Source organism: Sceloporus occidentalis, unplaced genomic scaffold, assembly GCF_023333645.1.
Source record: "Sceloporus occidentalis isolate IW3139 unplaced genomic scaffold, rSceOcc1.0.p SCAF_4, whole genome shotgun sequence".
Lineage (NCBI taxonomy): Eukaryota > Metazoa > Chordata > Lepidosauria > Squamata > Phrynosomatidae > Sceloporus > Sceloporus occidentalis.
Window position 1 is genome coordinate 173,526,793 of NW_028316984.1, and position 19,217 is coordinate 173,546,009.

Genomic DNA, 19,217 nt, shown 5'->3' on the forward strand with positions numbered 1-19,217 from the left:
TCTCTCCATTCTACCAATGATTGTTACAAGAAACTAAAACAAAACCCACAGCTAAACAAGAGTGAACTGCATGACAAACACCATATCTAGACTGGTTGAATTCAAGGCTCAACGTAAGGTCCAGCTGTGTAATGCCTACAAGTATACATGGCAAAACAGGCTACAGTATTTTATCATACTAAAATATTGCACAAGATTATTTAAGTCATCTTCCCAGTACCTATCAACAGGTCAGTAAAAAAAGGTAAAAAACAGATCTAATAACCTGAATTAGGAGATCTCTGATTCTAATCACATAAATTAAACATTAATTGCATATAGTGGTTGGATCCCTCTCCACTCTATTCCCAAAAACACCTCCAGAGGGTTTCCAGCTCTACACAGGATGGGAGGCTGAGAAGCACTAGTGTAGGGAGGAGGCTTCCCCCTCCACTTATGGATTCCACTTTTGTATTTCCAGCAGTGGACATTATCCCAGGTAAACTATGACATAAAGAAAACAAAGCATAAAAGAAATACCTGATAGGACATTAACAACAAATAAATTGCTAATACTAAGGCATAGTCTTAGGTTAAAACTAACAGGAAGAGCAAAACGGTTATTACCTTAAAAAGATAATCTAAAATCTGAGAACGGTAAGGCTCTGGGTAATTCACCAGAAGTCGGGAGGTAGCCTGTAGCAAAGGGAAAACAAATGTTTGGAAAAATCATCATACATGTTCAAACTGTAAAGTAATGACAAATATTTTTTTTCAAACTAGTTTAATAATTTAACCTAGTTAATCTCATTTACTTTTACCTCTAAATTTCCTTATCTCATCAACAACATTCTTTCTCCCTAGCCCACAAGATTTCATGTCATCCCCTTCAAATGCTATTTTTCTCTCCCCTGCTCACCAATATATGACATTTTACACAACTTCCCCTCTACACAAGCCAATTGGGTGAACTGTTTGAGTGTTGGACTAAAACATTGGCAGACTAGGGTTTGAATCCTTGCTCAACCATGGAAACCTTGGCCATGTCAAACTTTCTTAGCCTAAAATGAAGTCAATGACAAACCCCCTTGGAACAAATCTTGCTGAGAAAAACTCTTGACAGGTTTGTCTTAGAGTCATCTTAAACTGGAAATGACTTGAAGGCACACAACAATAATCCCCTTCACTACACGGTCTCCCCATATCATGCCATCCAGCTCCCCAGCTCTTACACTGAAACAAAATTCCAGTGTGTCTCTGAATGGCTCCCACATTACTTTACACCCTCCACTACATGCCCATGTTAACCATTAGGTCCTACTTCTTCTCTAGCACTTGGAAAAATGGCTTTATTGGTCTTAAAGTCTCAGTATCCCTCCAGCCAGCATGGACAGTGGCTTTGCTGGCTGAGGGTATCCTGGGAATTGCAGCCTAAAGAAGTTGCTTTTCCAAGAATTCTTCTTGTCCTCCTTCACCACCCAAACTTTCACTAAATTCCTCTGCCTTCAATAGCTGTCAAACAAATAGAAATGCAACACAAAAAGTTTTAGGGCAAAGCTTCACAATGGAATCTCTGTTCTACTTAATGTACAAATCCTATTAAATTGTTTCCACCACCACCACAGCATTTGGAGTAAGATGACATGACAGCTCTTACTGTCAGGAAGTTCCTCCTAATGTTTAGGAGGAATCTCTTTTCCTGTAGTTTGCATCCATTGCTCTGGGTCCTGTTCTCTGGAGCAGCCGAAAACAAGCTTGCACCTTCCTCAATATGACATCCCGTTACATATTTAAACAGGGCTATCATATCACCCCTTAACTGTCTCTTCTCCAGGCTAAACATACCCAGCTCCCTATGTCGTTCCTCATAGGACATGGTTTCCAGACCCGTCACCATTTTAGTCGCCCTCCAGTTTCTCAATGTCCTTTTTGAATTGTGGTGCCCAGGACTGGGCACAGTATTCCAGTTAAAGCGGTCTCAAACTGGATTATTTCTGCAGTGTGTTTTGAACCTCTGATTCAAATCTCTAATAATAATAATAATAATAATAATAATAATAATTTATTTATAGTCCTCCAATCATAAGGAATCCGGGCGGGTTACAGCAAGAAAAATACAGAGAATACAATAAAATAAAAATACAAAAAATAAATAAAATAATATAAAATAAAATAAAAGAGAGTGATGTGAGTCACAGAATTCACAGCTAGACCTGATGGAACTGGGCCTGTCTTTTTCACTCCCTCCCAGGTCTGATGATGACAGTTGGCAGGGAGGGAGGGCTCTTCTTTTTGAGGCAAGAATTTAATTTTAATTAATTCTAATTTAATTCTTCTCATTAAATTTAAGAGAAGAATTGGTGGACAGAGTGACCTGAGTCACAGTAAAAGGGGAGAGGAACTAGGTAGGGAAGGCCTGCTGGAAGAGATCTGTCTTAAGAGCCTTCTTAAAGGCTGTAAGAGTAGAAATGTGGCGGATCTCCTTCGGCAGGTCATTCCATAGCTTCGGAGCAGCAGTGGAGAAGGCCCTCTGGGTAACTAAGGTTAGTCTAGACTGTATTGGCTGAAGTAGATTCTTCTCTGAGGGCCTTAGAGTGCGGAATGGACAGCATGGAAGAAGGCATTCCCTTAAGTATTCTGGACCCAAGCCATGTAGGGCTTTAAAGGTAATCACCAACACCTTGTACTTTGCCCGGAAACTAATTGGCAGCCAGTGAAGGGATTTCAAAACCGGTGTTATGTGATTATTACAAGAAGTACCTTTAATTAACCTGACTGCCACATTTTGTACAAGTTGCAGTTTCTGAACTTGGCACGAGGGTAGCCTCATGTAGAGCACATTACAGAAGTCCAATCTCTACTCTGTGGTGAAGAATGACCCTGGGCAACCATTGGTTACTCACTGCCTTTGAGCCTAACTGAGCTCACAAGTTTGTTGGGAGGACAACACTGTCATCACTTTGACCTCCTTGGAGGCAAAGCAGAAGGCAAAACCTACTAAATAAAGCAGAGAATGAATCACATTGCACTCAGCATCTCCAATTAAAAAATAATAGGAAGCTAAACTGGAAATCGTTCCCAAGAAGGGGAACCAATGTTGTCCCAAGGTTAATGGTCAGTACTGGTTGAGTTCACACGGCTGTTCACACGGTAGAGCTTTGCATGCAATGATGTCCTAGGTTCAATCCCCACCATCTCCATATTAAGGGCTGCTGGCGATGGCTGGGATTGAACCTGGGGTTGCTGCCATACTGCAGAAATAAAGCAGTTTGACACCACTTTAACTATCATGGGGCAAGACTATGTAACTCTGGGATTTGTGATTTTAGGAGACATTTAACCTTCCCTGTGAGGGAACTCTTGTGACCCACCAAACTACAAATCCCAGAATTCCCTAGCACTGAGCCATGGCAGTTAAAGTGCTGTCAAAGTGCTTTACTTCTGCAGTGCAGCAGCAGCCTGCTCTCTACCATGACAGTAACACAGGTTGCGTCCGCACTGCAGGAATCGTCGACACCGCTTTCTAACTGTCACATTGCTCCATGCTATGGAATTCTGGGAACTGTAATTTGGTGAGACATTTAGCCTTCTGTCAGAGGTCTGGTGCCACAATAAGCCACAGTTCCCAGAATGCCACAGCATAGAGCCACAGCAGTTATAAAGCGACATCAACCTGGATCACCTCTGCTGCCTCAAAGGAAAACGTTTCCCAACAACCCTCAAACAAGGGGCACCCCTTATAATAAAGGGACCCATGTCCATACACTGTGGAAATAATGCATTTTGACACCGCATTAACTGCTATGGATCCATTCTATGGAATTCTGGGAACTGTAGTTTGTTGTGGCACCAGACCTCTCTGACGCAGAAACCTAAATCTCTCCCAAAACTATGTATCCCCATGTATAGATTTTTGTGAGAGGTCAGAGAACATCTAGTGTCCCACCGAACTACAAACCCCAGAATCCCACAGCAGTCAACAGGGTGCAGCCTCTCCCTACCCCTCCGCCGCTGACAGCCCCGATGCCGTCGAACTCCCTGGCCAGCCCGGCCGCGTCGTCCAGCCAGTAGCCGCCGCCGCCGCTGCCCCAAGCCCCCGACAGCAGCAGCACCAAGCTCCACAGGCGCCACATCTCTTCCTCTCTGGAGCCTCTCCTTCGCAGCAGCCACTGAATGAATGGACGCGGGAGGGAAATAGATCGGCGCTAGGACCGCGACGAAGACTGGGCAGCAGCAGGGCACTTCGCCCCCTTCTTCATCCCCGTCCCTTCAGCAAAGACGAGGAGAAGCGTCTTGCATCAAGACACCATTCTGTCTCCAGGAGGGGTCACGTGACGCTAGGGAGGGGTGTCACCTGACCCGGTGAGGCGCTGGCTGCTCAAAACAGAGAAGGCAGACAGAGCAGAGCAGTTCCTGCAAAAACGTGGGGTTTTTTCACCCTCAGCCACGCCCATCTCCACCTCGCGCCGGCGGTCACGTGACAGCCACGTAACGAAGACGGTTGGCTCCTCCCCCTCCGCTCTCTCTGTCAGTTTTTTTTAAATCCAAAACACCAATTATAAAACCCCTGGCTCCATGCTAAGGCATCATGGGAACTGTAGTTTCTTTTTGTGAGACGTTTTAGCCTCCTCTGTCAGAAGTATCCCTAGTGCCACAATAAAACTCCCCAGGATTCCCTAATAGCGCTGAGCCAGGGAAGATAAATTTCCCTCTCCCTTTTTTGTTTTTACAGAAACAGCTCAGAAAACACACCAGTACATAAATAAAAACACAGTGCATAATACATTCCAGCGTTCTTCGTTTTGGCACTAGTTCTAGTCACAAACAGAGAAATACAATACATATTCAGGTGTTCTCAGTTTGCATTCTTTAACATTCATTTTGATACTAGTGCTAGCCACAAATACAGAAATAAAAATACAACACATAACATATTCCAGTGTTCTTTGTATGCTTTAACATTGATTTTTAAGCTCCTCCTAATATTGCATTTGTACTTCCTTTTTATTACTCTGCTTTTGTAAAACAGCTTTCATTTATTTTCCTTGACGTCAGGTTTAAATGGTTGTTATCTGCCTTCAAGTCGCTTCCAACTTTTGGCAACGCTAAGGCAAGCCTCTTGTGGCGTTTCCTTGGCAAGTTTCTTCAGAAAGGGTTTGTCATTGCCTTCCCCTGAGGCTGAGAGAGAGAGAGACTTGCCCATGGTCACCCTATGGCTTTACATGGCCGCGCTGGGATTTTAATAATATAATTTAATAATATTTTAATAAACCAGGTTTAAACTATTACAAGTTCTTGCATTTTCCCCCCTGACTCTGGCAGACCAGAGTTCAAATCCCTGCTGGGCCTTGGGGACCCATTGGATGACCTTAGTCACACTCTCTCAGCCTCCGGGGAGGCAATGGCAAACCTCCTCTGTACAAAAAGACATGATACAAAAGGAGAAGGGAGTGGTGGAGGGAAAGGGGATGAGGTCCAGCAGTTCCTCTCTACCTCCGAGGCCTGGACCAAGGCAGATGGACTGGAGGGAGGGCTTGGCTTCATAATGAATGGTTAATCATTTTCCAGGGAAAATACATACTCTCAAGTAGGATAATATACAGTACATAGCAATACAGGAAATGGTTTGATAAACAGACAACAAAAGAACACCAAATAGCAAGCGACAATTATGCAATGCCTGGGAAGGCTTCTCTGAACAGGATGGTTTTCAACTCCGTTTTGAAGCTGGTTAAAGAAGTGATGGCTCTTGCTTGTGGGGGAAGAAGGTTCCAGGAGTGGGGGGCAGCAGGTGAAAAGGGGCGAATCCGGGATGGGGCAGAGGAAATCCTGGGCTGGGACAGCAGACCTTGACTACCAGAACGGAGGGATAGAAGTGGGATTGACATTGTAATCCATGGATTTTATTTTACTACATTGTGGCCAGGTAGTAAGTATCCTGTAGTCAATCCATGCTTCTGCCGCTGCTTTTAATGAATGGGAAAATCCTGTGAATAGCTGTCAATCCCACAGTTAACCCGTTATTGAAGTATTTATTTATTTATTTATTTATTTATTTATATCCCGCTCTTTTCCCAGGACTGGGACTCAGAACGGCTTCACAGCAATTAAAAAACAAACAAACAAACAAAAAGTACAATTAAACATTTTTTTAAAATAAATAGATAAATAACATGCATTAAACAGAATGATTAAACTAGTCCAACATTCCTACCTGTTCTTATAGTGATTCCTTAAATGCCTGTTTGAACAGGTAGGTCTTCACCTGCCGTCGGAAGGCCATCAAGGAGGGAACCGTTCTTATCTCCCTGGGCAGGGAGTTCCAGAGTCTAGGGGCAGCCACTGAGAAGGCCCTCTCTCGTGTCCCCACCAAATGTGTTTGTGAAGGTGTTGGGATGGAGAGAAGGGCTTCTCCAGAGGATCTCAGAGTCCAAGCAGGTTCATACCAGGAGAAACGGTCTGCCAAATAATGTGGACCTGAGCCATGTAGGGCTTTGTAGGATATAACCAGTACCTTGAATTGTGCCCGGGAACGAACTGGCAGCCAATGAAGCTGTTTCAATGGGGGAGTTGTATGGGCTCTGTAATCGGTGCCTGTTAGCAGCCTGGCAGCAGCTCTTTGAACCAGTTGAATTTTCCGAACACTTTTCAAAGGCAGCCCCATGTAGAGCTCATTACAGTAATCCAAACGGGATGTAACCAAGGCATGTACCATCGTGGCCAGATCTGGCTTCTCAAGGAATGGGCGCAGTTGGCGCACAAGTTTTAAATGTGCGAAAGCACTCCTGGTCACATCAGAGACCTGGGCCTCTGTAAGGGCAAAAGCTGAGTCCAAGATTACCCCCAAACTGTGAACCTGTGTCTTCAGGGGGAGTGTGACTCCATCTAACACAGGCTGGATCCCTATTCCCTGATCTGCCTTCCGACTGACCAGGAGCACCTCTGTCTTGTCTGGATTAAGTTTCAACTTGTTTGCCCTCATCCAGTCCATTACTGAAGAAAGGCACTGGTTTAGAACCAGGACTGCCTCCTTGGATTGAGGTGGGAAGGAGTAGTAGAGTTGAGTGTCATCTGCATATTGATGACATCGCACCCCAAAACTCCGGACAACCTCTCCCAGCGGTTTCAAGTATATGTTAAACAGCATAGGGGACAACACAGAACCTTGAGGGACCCCACAGGTCAATGGCCAGGGGGTCGAACAGGAGTCCCCCAGTACCACCTTCTGAGTTCGCCCCTCCAGGAAGGAACGGAGCCACTGTAGAACAAGAAAAAGTATGTGCCAGGGTAATTCAGAGAGAAGGGAATTTAAACTGGTTTCATTGCACCCCTTCCCATTCCTAATGAACACAAGACTTCTTACTGTTGAGGAGGCAATAATTTCTTCTGGGCAGGAGAAAGGGGATTTAAAGTGCTTTCACCACAATGGACACACACACACACATGTACATGATTCTCATTGAAAGCAAGACGTCCTAGTGCTGGCGAAGTGACCATTACATCTGGGGCAGTAGAAACAGGATTTAAAGGGCTTTCACTGCACACACTTCACTGTCAAAGGGAAGACTTGTCTACTGATTAAGCTCAGGTAGCTGACAAGTAAATGGAACGGTAGTGCAATAAGATTTACGGCTACGGGCAATCTGTTATCAATTCACAGTTGCTTGGAAATGTGATAAGAATTGCTGCTGTTTTGGCGGTTTAAAAAGCCGCAATAATCTCCATAGTGTATGAATAAAAACATTTTTTGTTTAGTGTTTGTATTTTTGTTCAGACATTCGTGTATATTCATAGTTTAACATTTGATAAGGAAATAGCTCTCCCCTTCCTTAAGGCAGAGGCTCAAAGTGCCCTCCTTGCCTTTCTCTTCCCTTCCAGGACGGAACAAGTTTGGAAAGAGGAGGAGGGGGGACCAAAGACACACCTTGAGCAACTCTCATGCCCCCCCCCCAGGGGACCTACCCCACTGTTTGAGAATCACTGTGTTAGACCTTGCCTATGAGAAAGCCACATCAGGATTCCCTGAAAGCTGCACAATTGTATAGACTCACAACAGGTGAAATATGGCTTCCAGCAATTAGTAACTGCGGGCAAATAGTTCTCATCCTTGGTGTGAGAACAGAGGTAATGTAAATACACAGGCATGTCTGATTTTAATATGGGAAATGTTTAGTAGTGTGCAGCCTTCATGGAATGCTTCTCTTAATTGAAGTACATGCCATCTATTGCATGTTCGAACTATAGTGGGTTATTTACCACCCCAGAGTAATAATATTTGAGAAGTGATGTCATGGGGTAATTTGAGGGAAAGAGAATTTAGGCAATCCTTCCTCCCACTGGATCTGGTTTTAAATTATAGACGTCTACAGTCAGCTAGGTTTCATTCAGCTGCAAAATATGTAGTGTAAATAATTGGGATTGCACACAGGTATGAGTCATGCAATAACTATAAAAATCTTGTAATGTGCACATCAGTCGATAGATGAGTATCACTTGAAAAGTGATATTTCAGACTACTGTATCTGAAATGTCACAGGGTGATAAATCTAACAACACTTGCTGATGTGCGAGTTTTGCACATTTCTCTTAGCATTATGGTTTGTGTCCCATCCAGCAATTATATTGATCTACACTTCCAGAGTGATGACGGTAGTGATAACAGCAGGAAATTCCACTTCCAATGAAATTACTAAAGCATTGTGGCCAGTTCAAACATTTCCTTAAACATATTTATGTTAATACAATAACCTGTCAATTCTGTTCTGATACTTTATTTATATCCCATTTTTCCTCAAAAGATAGGACCTAAGATGGCTGACAAGATAAAGAAATGCATGTAAAAACCCATGCAGGTGAAAACATAAAAAATGTATGCATCAAATAGTATTAATCTGTCAATAGAATTAAAACCATTCAAAATATCGATGTAAGGGCAAAAACTATTAGTACAGCAACAAAGAAAAGCTCTTTTTTGTGTAAAACAATCAGTTCTCCAAAGCCTTCAGAAAAAAATAAAAATTTTATCAGTCAACTAAAAGACAACAAGGCGAGAGCCAGTGTAGCTTTATAGAAAGGGATTTCCAGAGCCCTAAAACAGCCATGGAGGTCTTCTCTTGCATTCCCACTAAATGTGCCTATGAGGAAGGGAGGAAAGAAGCACCTCACCCAAAGACCTTATAGTGTGAAAAGGCTCATATGGGAAGATACAGACGTTCAAACAGCCTAGACCAGTGATGGCAAACCTTTTAGAGACCAAGTGCCCTCTGGAATTCGCTGCCCGGAGAGCTCCGCTCGGCCACCTCCCTGGCCCAGTTCAAGAAGGGATTAAAAACCTTCTTGTTCAAATTAGCATTCCCGGATACAGGCTCCAGTTAGTCTTCCCCCCCTCTGACAGCAGTGGCAAGCTGGCCAGAACTGGTTTTTAATGTGATTTTAATTGTAATTGTTTTTATTGTATCATGTTTTGTGTAATGTTGTACACCGCCCTGATTGCAAGAAGGTATAAAAATAAAACTTTTATTATTTATTTATTAGTGGCATCCCTAAACTGGGTGTCACCTGGTGCTGGGGGGGGGGGGGTCTTACATGGGGCGGGACTTCCAGGGCTAGGACTTCCATCTTCTGGGGGTGGGACTTCTGCCTTCCAGGGGCAGGACTTCTGGGGGGAGGACTTCCAGAGGAAAAACAAGGCACACTCTCAGACGCAGGCTGGCAATAGCAACCCTCCCACCTTGATGAAACTTGCCAAAAAAAACACACCATAATAGTTTCACCTTAGGGTTGGCATAAATCCGAAATGGCTTGAAGGCAGCACAAGCCGCCAGAACAAAACCAACCCAGCTAGTTTAAGGATATCTAGCTTCCCCTGTAAAACCAGCATAGTATAGTGGATTTAGTGTTGGACTAGGAGTCTGGACGACCAGGATTTGAATCCCTGTTTGGAGACCGAAATCCACTGGCTTAACCCTTGGTTACACTCTTGATTTCAGAAGAATGCAATGGAAAAACCCATCTGAATTAATTTTGCCAAGAAAATCCCATGATAGATTTTATTTAGGGTTGTCATAAGTCAGAAATGACAACTCACAACAACAATAACAATAAACAAAAAAAGCTTCCCCTGCTGCATTGCTGGACAAGGAAAGGATAACTCATCTAGTTACACCATACATATTTATTCATGGATGGAAAGATAATTTTACACATGAATATCATCCAGATAAGCACATTGGACACACACGTATTTATCATGCATGCAGACCCGCATACTGTTCATGGAGAGAGAACACAAATATACATAATATGTGTGTACAGCACTGCTTCATGTTTGTTGCTGCTGTTGTTGTTGTGTGCTTTAAAGTCCTTTCCGACTTATGGAGACCCCAAGGCGAACCTATCATGGGGTTTTCTTGGCAAGACTAATCAGAGGAAGTTTGTCATTGCCTTCCTCTGAGGCTGAGAGACTGTGACTTGCCCAAGGTCACCCAGGGGGTTTCCATGGCCAAGCAGGGATTCCAACCATGGTCTCTAGAGTTGTAGTCCAACACCCAAAATACTACACCATGCTGGCTTCCATGTACATTGGATTAAATTGGAAATGGTCGCTTACAATGTCTAGCAATTGTTTAAATCCTGGAATTGATTTATTTACGCAAAAGTGTTCTGCATACATGTTTTATTGCTGTATTGTGCTTCTGACAGTAATCTGGATTGTATCAAATGATTTGCAGTTATCTAAACATTGCAACCAATGATTCATGGGAATTGCAGTCCAGGAACATTTGGAATAACAAACATTTCCCATCTTTGCCCAAGAGTAGTGATTCCCAACTCTGGACTTCTAGGCGTTTTGGACTTCAGCTCCCAGAATCCCAGACTACTGGCCAAGATGGTTGAGGCTTCTGGGAGCTGAAGTCAATAATACTTGGAAGATCAGAGTTTGGGAATCACTGCCCAAGAGTTTTCTACAGATTTCACTACTTAATGCACAAACTTTGCCTTTTTCTTGAGGAGCTCTAACTCATGTGCATGGGGTTCCCTTTGACGTCTCCTAAGCGCTGGCCTAAACCCCTATGGAATTGTCAATATTCTGTCTTTCTAAACTTGCTAACTTTATTTAGGCTCTGTATCTTAAACCTCACCCAGATAGAAGTTTCTGTTGTTTCAAGGTAGGGATTCCGTGAAGTGGTGTTTACTTTGCATATTAGACATTTTTATGGTCTGGTTTAAGCACTGTTAGGTTAAGGAAAGGAATCACTTAATGTACAAATCAAGGCATCCACTCTTACCAGTCAAATGTGTCAGTGTGTTTGCCTGAAGTCATATATTGACTTTGTCAGACTTGACAGAAAATTGCTTCTAATCCTATACAACCAATTGTTTGTACTTTGTATCTTGCAGTTGATAGCAATGCACAAGAAATACCGAAGTGATGAAATACACATTTGCTTCCTGTTTTTAGTAACGCCTGGAACCTAGATTTTGTATAAGAACCAGCTTGTAATAATAATAATGAAATAATAATAACAACAACAACAACATCTTGTAAAATTACCTGGAAAGTATTTTTCTTTTCTTTTTCACATAAGACGAGCTAGAACAAAGGTCTAGCAACTTCATTCTGTACTGTCAATCCTTTCAGCCCTTCTCAAAGATTAGAGATGTAATTCTTGGTAATTTTGTTCTCAAAATAAACAACAAATAATTTTAGCAGGAACATTTTTCAAACCCACACAGTTTTCAGAGTCTATTCATGTTCAGGGTTTATTTTCAGTACAAAATTTGCATGGGGATTTATTTTTAATTTTTTGCACAGGAAAAAAAATGCTGCTCCCGATTAAAAAAAACAACACTCTTTACTGAGTATGAATGAATTTTGAATTGAATAAGTCCCAAACTACAAAAATCCCCACCAGTCTTGGATTCTCCTTGCCATAGGCGCCTAACAATTGAGAAACTCTTTTTAAAAACCATTTTACAAGTATTTTAATATTATTTCCACCCTTTCCAAGGAGTAAACCTGGCTAAACACAGTGAAACTTGATTCCATATAAAGATTTATTCATAAAAGTCAAAAGAAGACTAAGGGGTTGTCTGCACAGGCCAAATGACTCTGGTTTTACCCAGCCTTGTGTCATCTAGTACAGACAGCACAGCCCAAAACCCTCAAGGAAGATTCAGGCTTTATTCTGCCAATTCATATGCAGATCCAGAGGATCTGGCCTGACCCTGGGATAAAGAGCCATGGTAATTTAGCCATGGTTTTCCACTGATTTTCTAGGAAATGACATGGCAAAACCAAGTTCTGGACACCCTCCTCCCCTCCCACTCCTTACGTTTCTGGTGGTCAAATCAACCGACAAGCCCCCAGTTGCCACATCTATGTGGAAACGGAGCACCTGGCCACATGGGTGCAGCCAGGTACCTAATTTCCATATCAGACTGAAGGGCTTCTCAGTTGAATTAACCACCAAAAAGATAAGGAGTGGTGCGCTGATCCCAAGTCCAGGGTTGGTGCAGGGATGGGTGTGTGAACAACTGCCCATTTCGCGTCAACCCAAGGACCAACCCTGGTGAGCACCGAGGCCAGGAAAGCATGGGCTCAACCCATGCTTCCTTCAATAGCAATAGCACTTTACATTTCTATACTGCTTTATAGTGAACTAAACATTCTAAGTGGTTTACAATGTGTAAGCCAATTGCCTCCAACAAGCTGCGTACTCATTTTATTGACCTATGAAAAGATGGAAGGCTGAGTCAACCTGGAGCCCTGCAGAACTGAACTCACTATGTTGTGGCTACAATATTGGCATTTGGAAGGAATTGGAATTGGAAGAGCAGCTTTGAGGGAATTAAACAAGATCTTGAAGTGTAAAGATAGAATCATAAAATCATAGAATTGTAGAGTTGGAAGAGACCACAAGGGCCATCCAGTCCAACTGCCTGCCATGCAGGAACTCCCAATAGAAGCATCCCTGACAGATGGCCATCCAGCCTCTGTTTAAAGACCTCCAAGGAAGGAGACTCCACTACTCTCTGAGGGAGTTTGTTCCACTGTCGAACAGCCCTTACTGTCAGGAAGATCCTCCTAATGTTGAGGTGGAATCTCTTTTCCTGTGGCTTGCATCCATTGTTCCGGGTCCTATTCTCTGGAGCAGCAGAAAACACGCTTGTTCCTGCCTCAGTACGACATCTCTTCAGATATTTAAATAGGGCTATCATATCACCTCGTAACCTTCTCTTCTCCAGGCTAAACATCCCCAGCTCCCTAAGTCGTTCCTCATAGGAAATGGTTTTCAGACCTTTCACCATTTTAGTCACCCTCCTTTGGACACGCTCCAGTTTTTCAATGTCCTTTTTGAATTGTGGTGCCCACAACTGGACACAATAGTCCAGGTGGGGTCCTGACCAAAGCAGAATACATATTACTTCTCTTGATCTAGACACTATACTTTTATTGATACAGCCTAAAATTGCATTGGCCTTTTTAGCTGCTACATCGCACTGTTGATTCATGTTCAAATTGTGGTCTACTTGGACTCCTAGATCCCTTTCACACATAGTCTCGTTCAGCCAGGTGTCCCCCATCCTATCTCTGTGCATTTCATTTTTCCGCCCTAAGTGCAGTACCTTACAATGCTCCCTGTTGATGTTCTTTTAGTTAGTTCTGGACCAGCTTTCTAGTCTATTCAGGTAGTTTTGAATTTTGATCTTGTCCTCTGGGGCATTAGCTACTACTCCTAATTTGGTGTCATCTGCAAATTTGATGAGTATGCCCCCAATTTTGTCCTCCAAGTCATTGATAAAGATGTTGAATAGCACTGGCCCTAGGACCCCTGTGGGACCCTACTGGTCACTCCTCTCCAGGATGAAAAGGAGCCATTGTTGAGCACCCTTTGGGTTTGGCCTGTCAAGCAATTACAAATCCATGTAACAGTTACCTTGTCTAGCCCACTGAATTTTCAAGTTAGGATTGTCCATGCTATCATTTTTCCAATTCCTATGTATGGTTATGAAAGCTTGACAGGGAAGAAAGTAGATAGGAGGAAGAGAAACAACTCATTTGAAATGTGGTACCCAAGAAGAATTTTGTGGATATTGTGGACCGCTAAAAAGACAAATAAATGCATCTTAGAACAAATCAAGCCTAAACTCTCCCTAGAAGACATGATGACTAAACTAGTCATAGAGACTGTCATACTTTGGACATACCATGAGAAAGCATGACTCACCAAAAAAAAAAAAAAAAAAAACCAACAATAATATTTGGTATGGTAGAAGGAAGTAGGAAAAGAGGATGGACAGACTCAAGCAGAAGCGTTCCCAGGCATTGCATGACTATTATTTGTTATCTGACGTTTTTAATTTGTTGCCTGCTTTACTTTATTGAACCCTTTCCTGTATTGTTATGTATTATTTATATGTATTATGCTATTATTTCTTAGATTGTACGCCATAGACAGGTTTACTTCATCTATTTTATTGTTTGTATGTACAGATGTATGTGTAAATCTACAGCACTGTATAAATAAAGCATAATAATAACAACAACAACAACAACAACAACAACCAAACAAGCCATGACTTTGAGTCTGCAAGACCTAGACTGAACAGGGCTGTGGAGGACAGGGTGACTTGAACCTCTCACATTCCTGGGGTCACCATAAGTTGAAGTCAACTGGACGGTAGTTAACAACAACATAAAATTGGACTATTAACCAGCAATCTGCTGCTTATCTACTTAGAAAAAAGCCCTATTTACTAAATCCCTGTAAGACCAAGCTGCAGTCATCCTACACAGAAATAAGTCCCAATGATATAAAAGTCACATGTTTCCTAATAAACATGCTGAAGTCCAGGTTGTAAATGGTTTGCTCAGTTCTTGTAATATACTCATGCTAAATACAATGGGCCCTTGGTATCCACTGGAGTTTGGTTCCAGGACTCTTCGTGAATACTGAAATCAGTGGATGTTCAAGTACCATTAAATACAATGGATAGTAAAATGGTGACCCTTATATAAAATGGCAAAATCAAGGTTTGCTGTTTTGGAATTTATCTTTTTTTGAATATTTTAAGCTATGGATGCTTGGTATAAAGAGACCATGGATACAGTGGGGGGGGGGGGGCTGTACACATGTTGGCCCCAAATGTTTTCTGCTGCTGACAGAACAGGGACCATACCACAAAGGCTGCTGACACACGGCAGAATCAATGCAGCTTGGCACAGTTTAAATTGTCATGTCTTCATTTTATGGAATGATGGGATTTGTAGTTTGTTGTTGCACCAGAGCTCTCTGACAGAGAAGGCAAAATGTCTCACAAAACTACAAATCCCAGAATTCCATAGCATTGAGCCATGGCAGTTAATGTGGTGTCATACTGCTTTATTTCTGCAGTATAGATGCAGCCCAAGTCATAGTACCCATGGTAAAGCATTTGGGAACCCATGGCTAAATCTCCCACTCAGGTGAGATGCATCTCTCCTCTGAATGCCTGCCTGGAGTCGGTAATGGGCTGGATGAGGGAAAACAAACTCAGACTGAATCCAGAGAAAACAGAAGTACTGGTGATAGGTTCCCCAGGACTGGGGAAGGAAATTTATCCACCTGCCCTGAATGGGGTCACACTTCCCCTGAAGGATGAAGTTCGCAGTCTAGGAGTACTTCTGGACTCGTCCCTGCAATTGAATTGACATCTCAAGTAGATGATACGCCAACTGCGACCCTACCTGGGCCAAAGGGAGCTTGAAACTGTGGTACATGCTCTGGTAACCTCTCGCTTAGATTTCTGTAATATGCTTGGCGACCTCGTTAGAAACATTTACAAAAGCGATTAAAACCGAGCTTTTTAGCCAAGCATACCCCACCCGATATGAATACCCCCCTGATATGAATGACTTGCCCTGTCTGTGTTTTTTTGTTTTTATTGTTTTTAGCTGCTTTTAATTGAATTTTTATGTAAACACTTTGTGCTTTTTTATTCTGTAACCCCTCTTCAATCCACAAGGAGAGGCGGGGAAACATAAATATTATTATTATTATTATTATTATTATTATTATTCTGTTTAATATATTTTTAAAAATCCCAATTTTGTACCTGTACGCATAATTTAATTTAGTTTAGTTTAGTAATTAATTAGCATATGAGTTTTATGCAAATATGTACACTTTCTATCCTCATATTTTGAAGAGCCATATGTTTTCGTTTGGGTTACAAGTCAGTGGCCATCCTAATCCTGAAAGCAGGCCTTAGGCTGGAGTGAACAAATAATAGATACAATAGAATATTATGAAGTACACAACCAAAAAAAATTGGCCTTGGTTTTATTAGATCTCGAAAAGGATTTCGACAATTTGGATTGGAGACTAATGAAAATGATACTAAAACAAATAAGAATTGGAGTGGAATTCCAAAAAATGGATAAATGCGATATACAGAAAACAAACAGCTAAGATAATAATTAATGGAAGCAGAACCAAACCAATAGAAATAAAAAAGGAGACAAGACAAGGTTGTCCCCTCTCCCCATTGTTGTTTGTGATTACTTTAGATATCTTTATAAGGAGAGTAAATGAGGCAGCAGAGATCAAAGGAGTCAAAATAAAAGGTGATCAATATAAAATTCGTGCTTTTGCGGATGACATTGCTTTATCAATAGAAGACCCCATTTCTTGTATTTCAGTATTACTAGACCATATTAAAGAATTTGAAAAGATATCGGGTCTAAAAATAAATCTAGATAAAACAAATGTGATTACGAAGAATATGAGAAGAGAAGAAGAAATACAGATATGACGATGAAAAAAGCAAGATATCTAGGTATAATAATAATAACAAAGCAAAATGCCGACTTAATTTGGAATAACTATGTAAAAAAGTGGGAAGAGATAAAGAAGGAGATGAAAGAATGGAAAAATTTGAAATGATCTCTATTGGGGAGAATTTTGGTGGTAAAGATGAACTTAATGCCAAAAAATATTATTTTTATTTCGTACCATCCCTGTGATTAAGAATCATAAACTCTTTGTAGAGTGGCAAAAACAGATCTCAGAATATATATGGGATGGAAAAAACCCAAGAATAAAACAAAATTATATGCAAGAGGGCTGGCAGTTCCTAATGTAAGAACATCTTATGAAGTTTGTACTTTAGAATGGCTTAGCGTCTGGATTAGATTAAGAGAAAAGGAATTATTAAAATTGGAGGGTCATGACTTAAGATTCGGATATCATGCTTACATGTTTTATGGAAAAGTCAAAGTTAACGCTGCCTTTAAAAATCATTTTATAAGAGCTTCTCTGATTAAAACTTGGGAAAAATATAAAATAATAATAATAATAATAATAATAATAATAATAATAATAATATTTTTATTTATACCCCGCCCTTCCAAACGATCAGGGCGGCTTACAAGAGCACCAAAGTGCAAACATCATACAAGGTTAAAAACAGCCAAGACCATAAACATAATGACAATCCTTAAAAACAATAAAAAGCCCCTTAGCCCAACCTCTCGGCCACGAGAGAGGAGGGAGGCCCGTAGGATATTTAGTCGGGGAATGCCTGATTAAATAGGAAGGTTTTAAGACCCTTCCTGAATTGGGCCAGGGTGGTAGATGAGCGGAGCTCCATGGGCAGCGTATTCCAAAGGGCTGGGGCAGCTGTGGAAAAGGATCTTCTGGCAGTAACAGCCAACCTGGCCCCAGGCACCTTCAGGAGTTGCTGCCCAGATGTTCTGAGGGTGCGAGGCGGAATGTACGGGGAGAGGCGGTCCTTCAGGAAACCTGGGCCCAAGCCATTTAGGGCTTTATAGGTAATAACCAACGCCTTATATTGAGCTCGGAAGCGGATGGGCAGCCAATGGAGTTCTTTAAGCACAGGTGTTATATGGCTGGTCCTGGGGACACCAGTGACCAGCCGCGCTGCCATGTTCTGCACCATTTGCAGCTTCCGAGTTTGGTATAAGGGTTGCCCCATGTAGAGTACATTGCAGAAATCCAATCTCGAAGTTACCAGAGCATGTACGATGGTTTCAAGGTCCCTCTGGGCCAGGTATGGGCGCAGCTGGCGAATCAGCCGAAGCTGATAACAGGTACTCCTGACCGTCGCATTCACCTGAGCAGTCAGGTGAAGGGACGAGTCAAGAAGCACCCCCAGACTGCGCACGGAGTCCTTCACGGGGAGCGTGACCCCGTTCAGGACAGGTGGAACCACCACCATTCCTGGACCAGGGGAACCTATCACCAGTACCTCCGTTTTCTCTGGATTAAGTTTGAGTCGGTTTTCCCTCATCCAGCCCATTACTGACTCTAGACAGGCCACGAGAGGAGAGACGCCATCCCTGGTCACTGCATCAGTCGGAGACATAGAGAAAATAATTTGGGTGTCATCAGCGTACTGATAACCCCGCGCCCCATGTCTCCGGATGATCTCTCCCAGCGGTTTCATGTAAATGTTAAATAGCATGGGAGACAGAATGGCTCCTTGAGGGACCCCGGTTTTAAGGGCCCGCTCGCTGGAGCACACGTCTCCCAGCTGCACCATCTGGGACCTCCCAGAGAGGTAGGAGCGGAACCACTGGAGCGCAGTGCCCCCGATTCCCACCTCAGCCAGGCGCCCCAGAAGGATACCATGGTCTATGGTATCGAAAGCCGCTGAGATGTCCAAGAGCACCAACAGGGACACGCTTCCCCTGTCAATGCTCAGACGGAGATCATCGACCAAGGCGACCATGGCCGTCTCAACCCCGTGACCCGCCCGGAAGCCAGTTTGAAATGGGTCCAGATAATCCGTTTCATCCAAGACCGCCTGAAGCTGGATCGCAACCGCCCTCTCGATCACCTTTCCCAAAAATGGTAGCAGCGAAACAGGCCGATAATTATTATGAACCAGGGGGTCGAGGGAGGGCTTTTTTAGGATCGGTCTTACTATGGCCAATTTAAGATCCGATGGAAATCACCCATCCCTGAGAGATGTATTAATTATCCGGCGTAGCAAAAACATTACCGCCGGTCCCCCCTGGGCCGCTAACCATGAGGGGCAGGGATCGAGGGAGCAGGTCGTCTTCCGAACACTTCCGAGGATCTTGTCCACATCCTCGGTACTCACCAACTCAAACTGATCCAGTATAAGATAGTCCACAGAGGCTCTGGACACTTCTACCCTAGGTTCTGCCAAAACATCGGCGTTCAGACCTTCGCTTATACGAGAAGTTTTATCCACGAAAAAGTCGTTAA

General features: G+C 42.7%; 1 protein-coding gene across 3 annotated transcripts in view; it reads right to left on the minus strand.

The window, feature by feature from the left end:
• LOC149315021 (galactocerebrosidase-like) overlaps positions 1-4,418 on the minus strand; it is a 48,101-nt gene extending 43,683 nt beyond the window's left edge. For 2 of the 3 annotated variants that reach the window (XM_089522348.1, XM_089522349.1), the window contains exons 1-2: positions 3,981-4,417; positions 607-675 (exon numbers count right to left, since the gene is read on the minus strand). In XM_089522348.1, the coding sequence (XP_089378474.1) occupies positions 607-675; positions 3,981-4,112 (201 nt within the window). In that variant the 5' untranslated portion in view covers positions 4,113-4,417. Of the gene's footprint in view, positions 1-606; positions 676-3,980 lie in introns of all 3 variants that reach the window. The other variant, XM_089522350.1, reaches the window with a different exon arrangement.
• Positions 4,419-19,217: the final 14,799 nt, after the last annotated feature.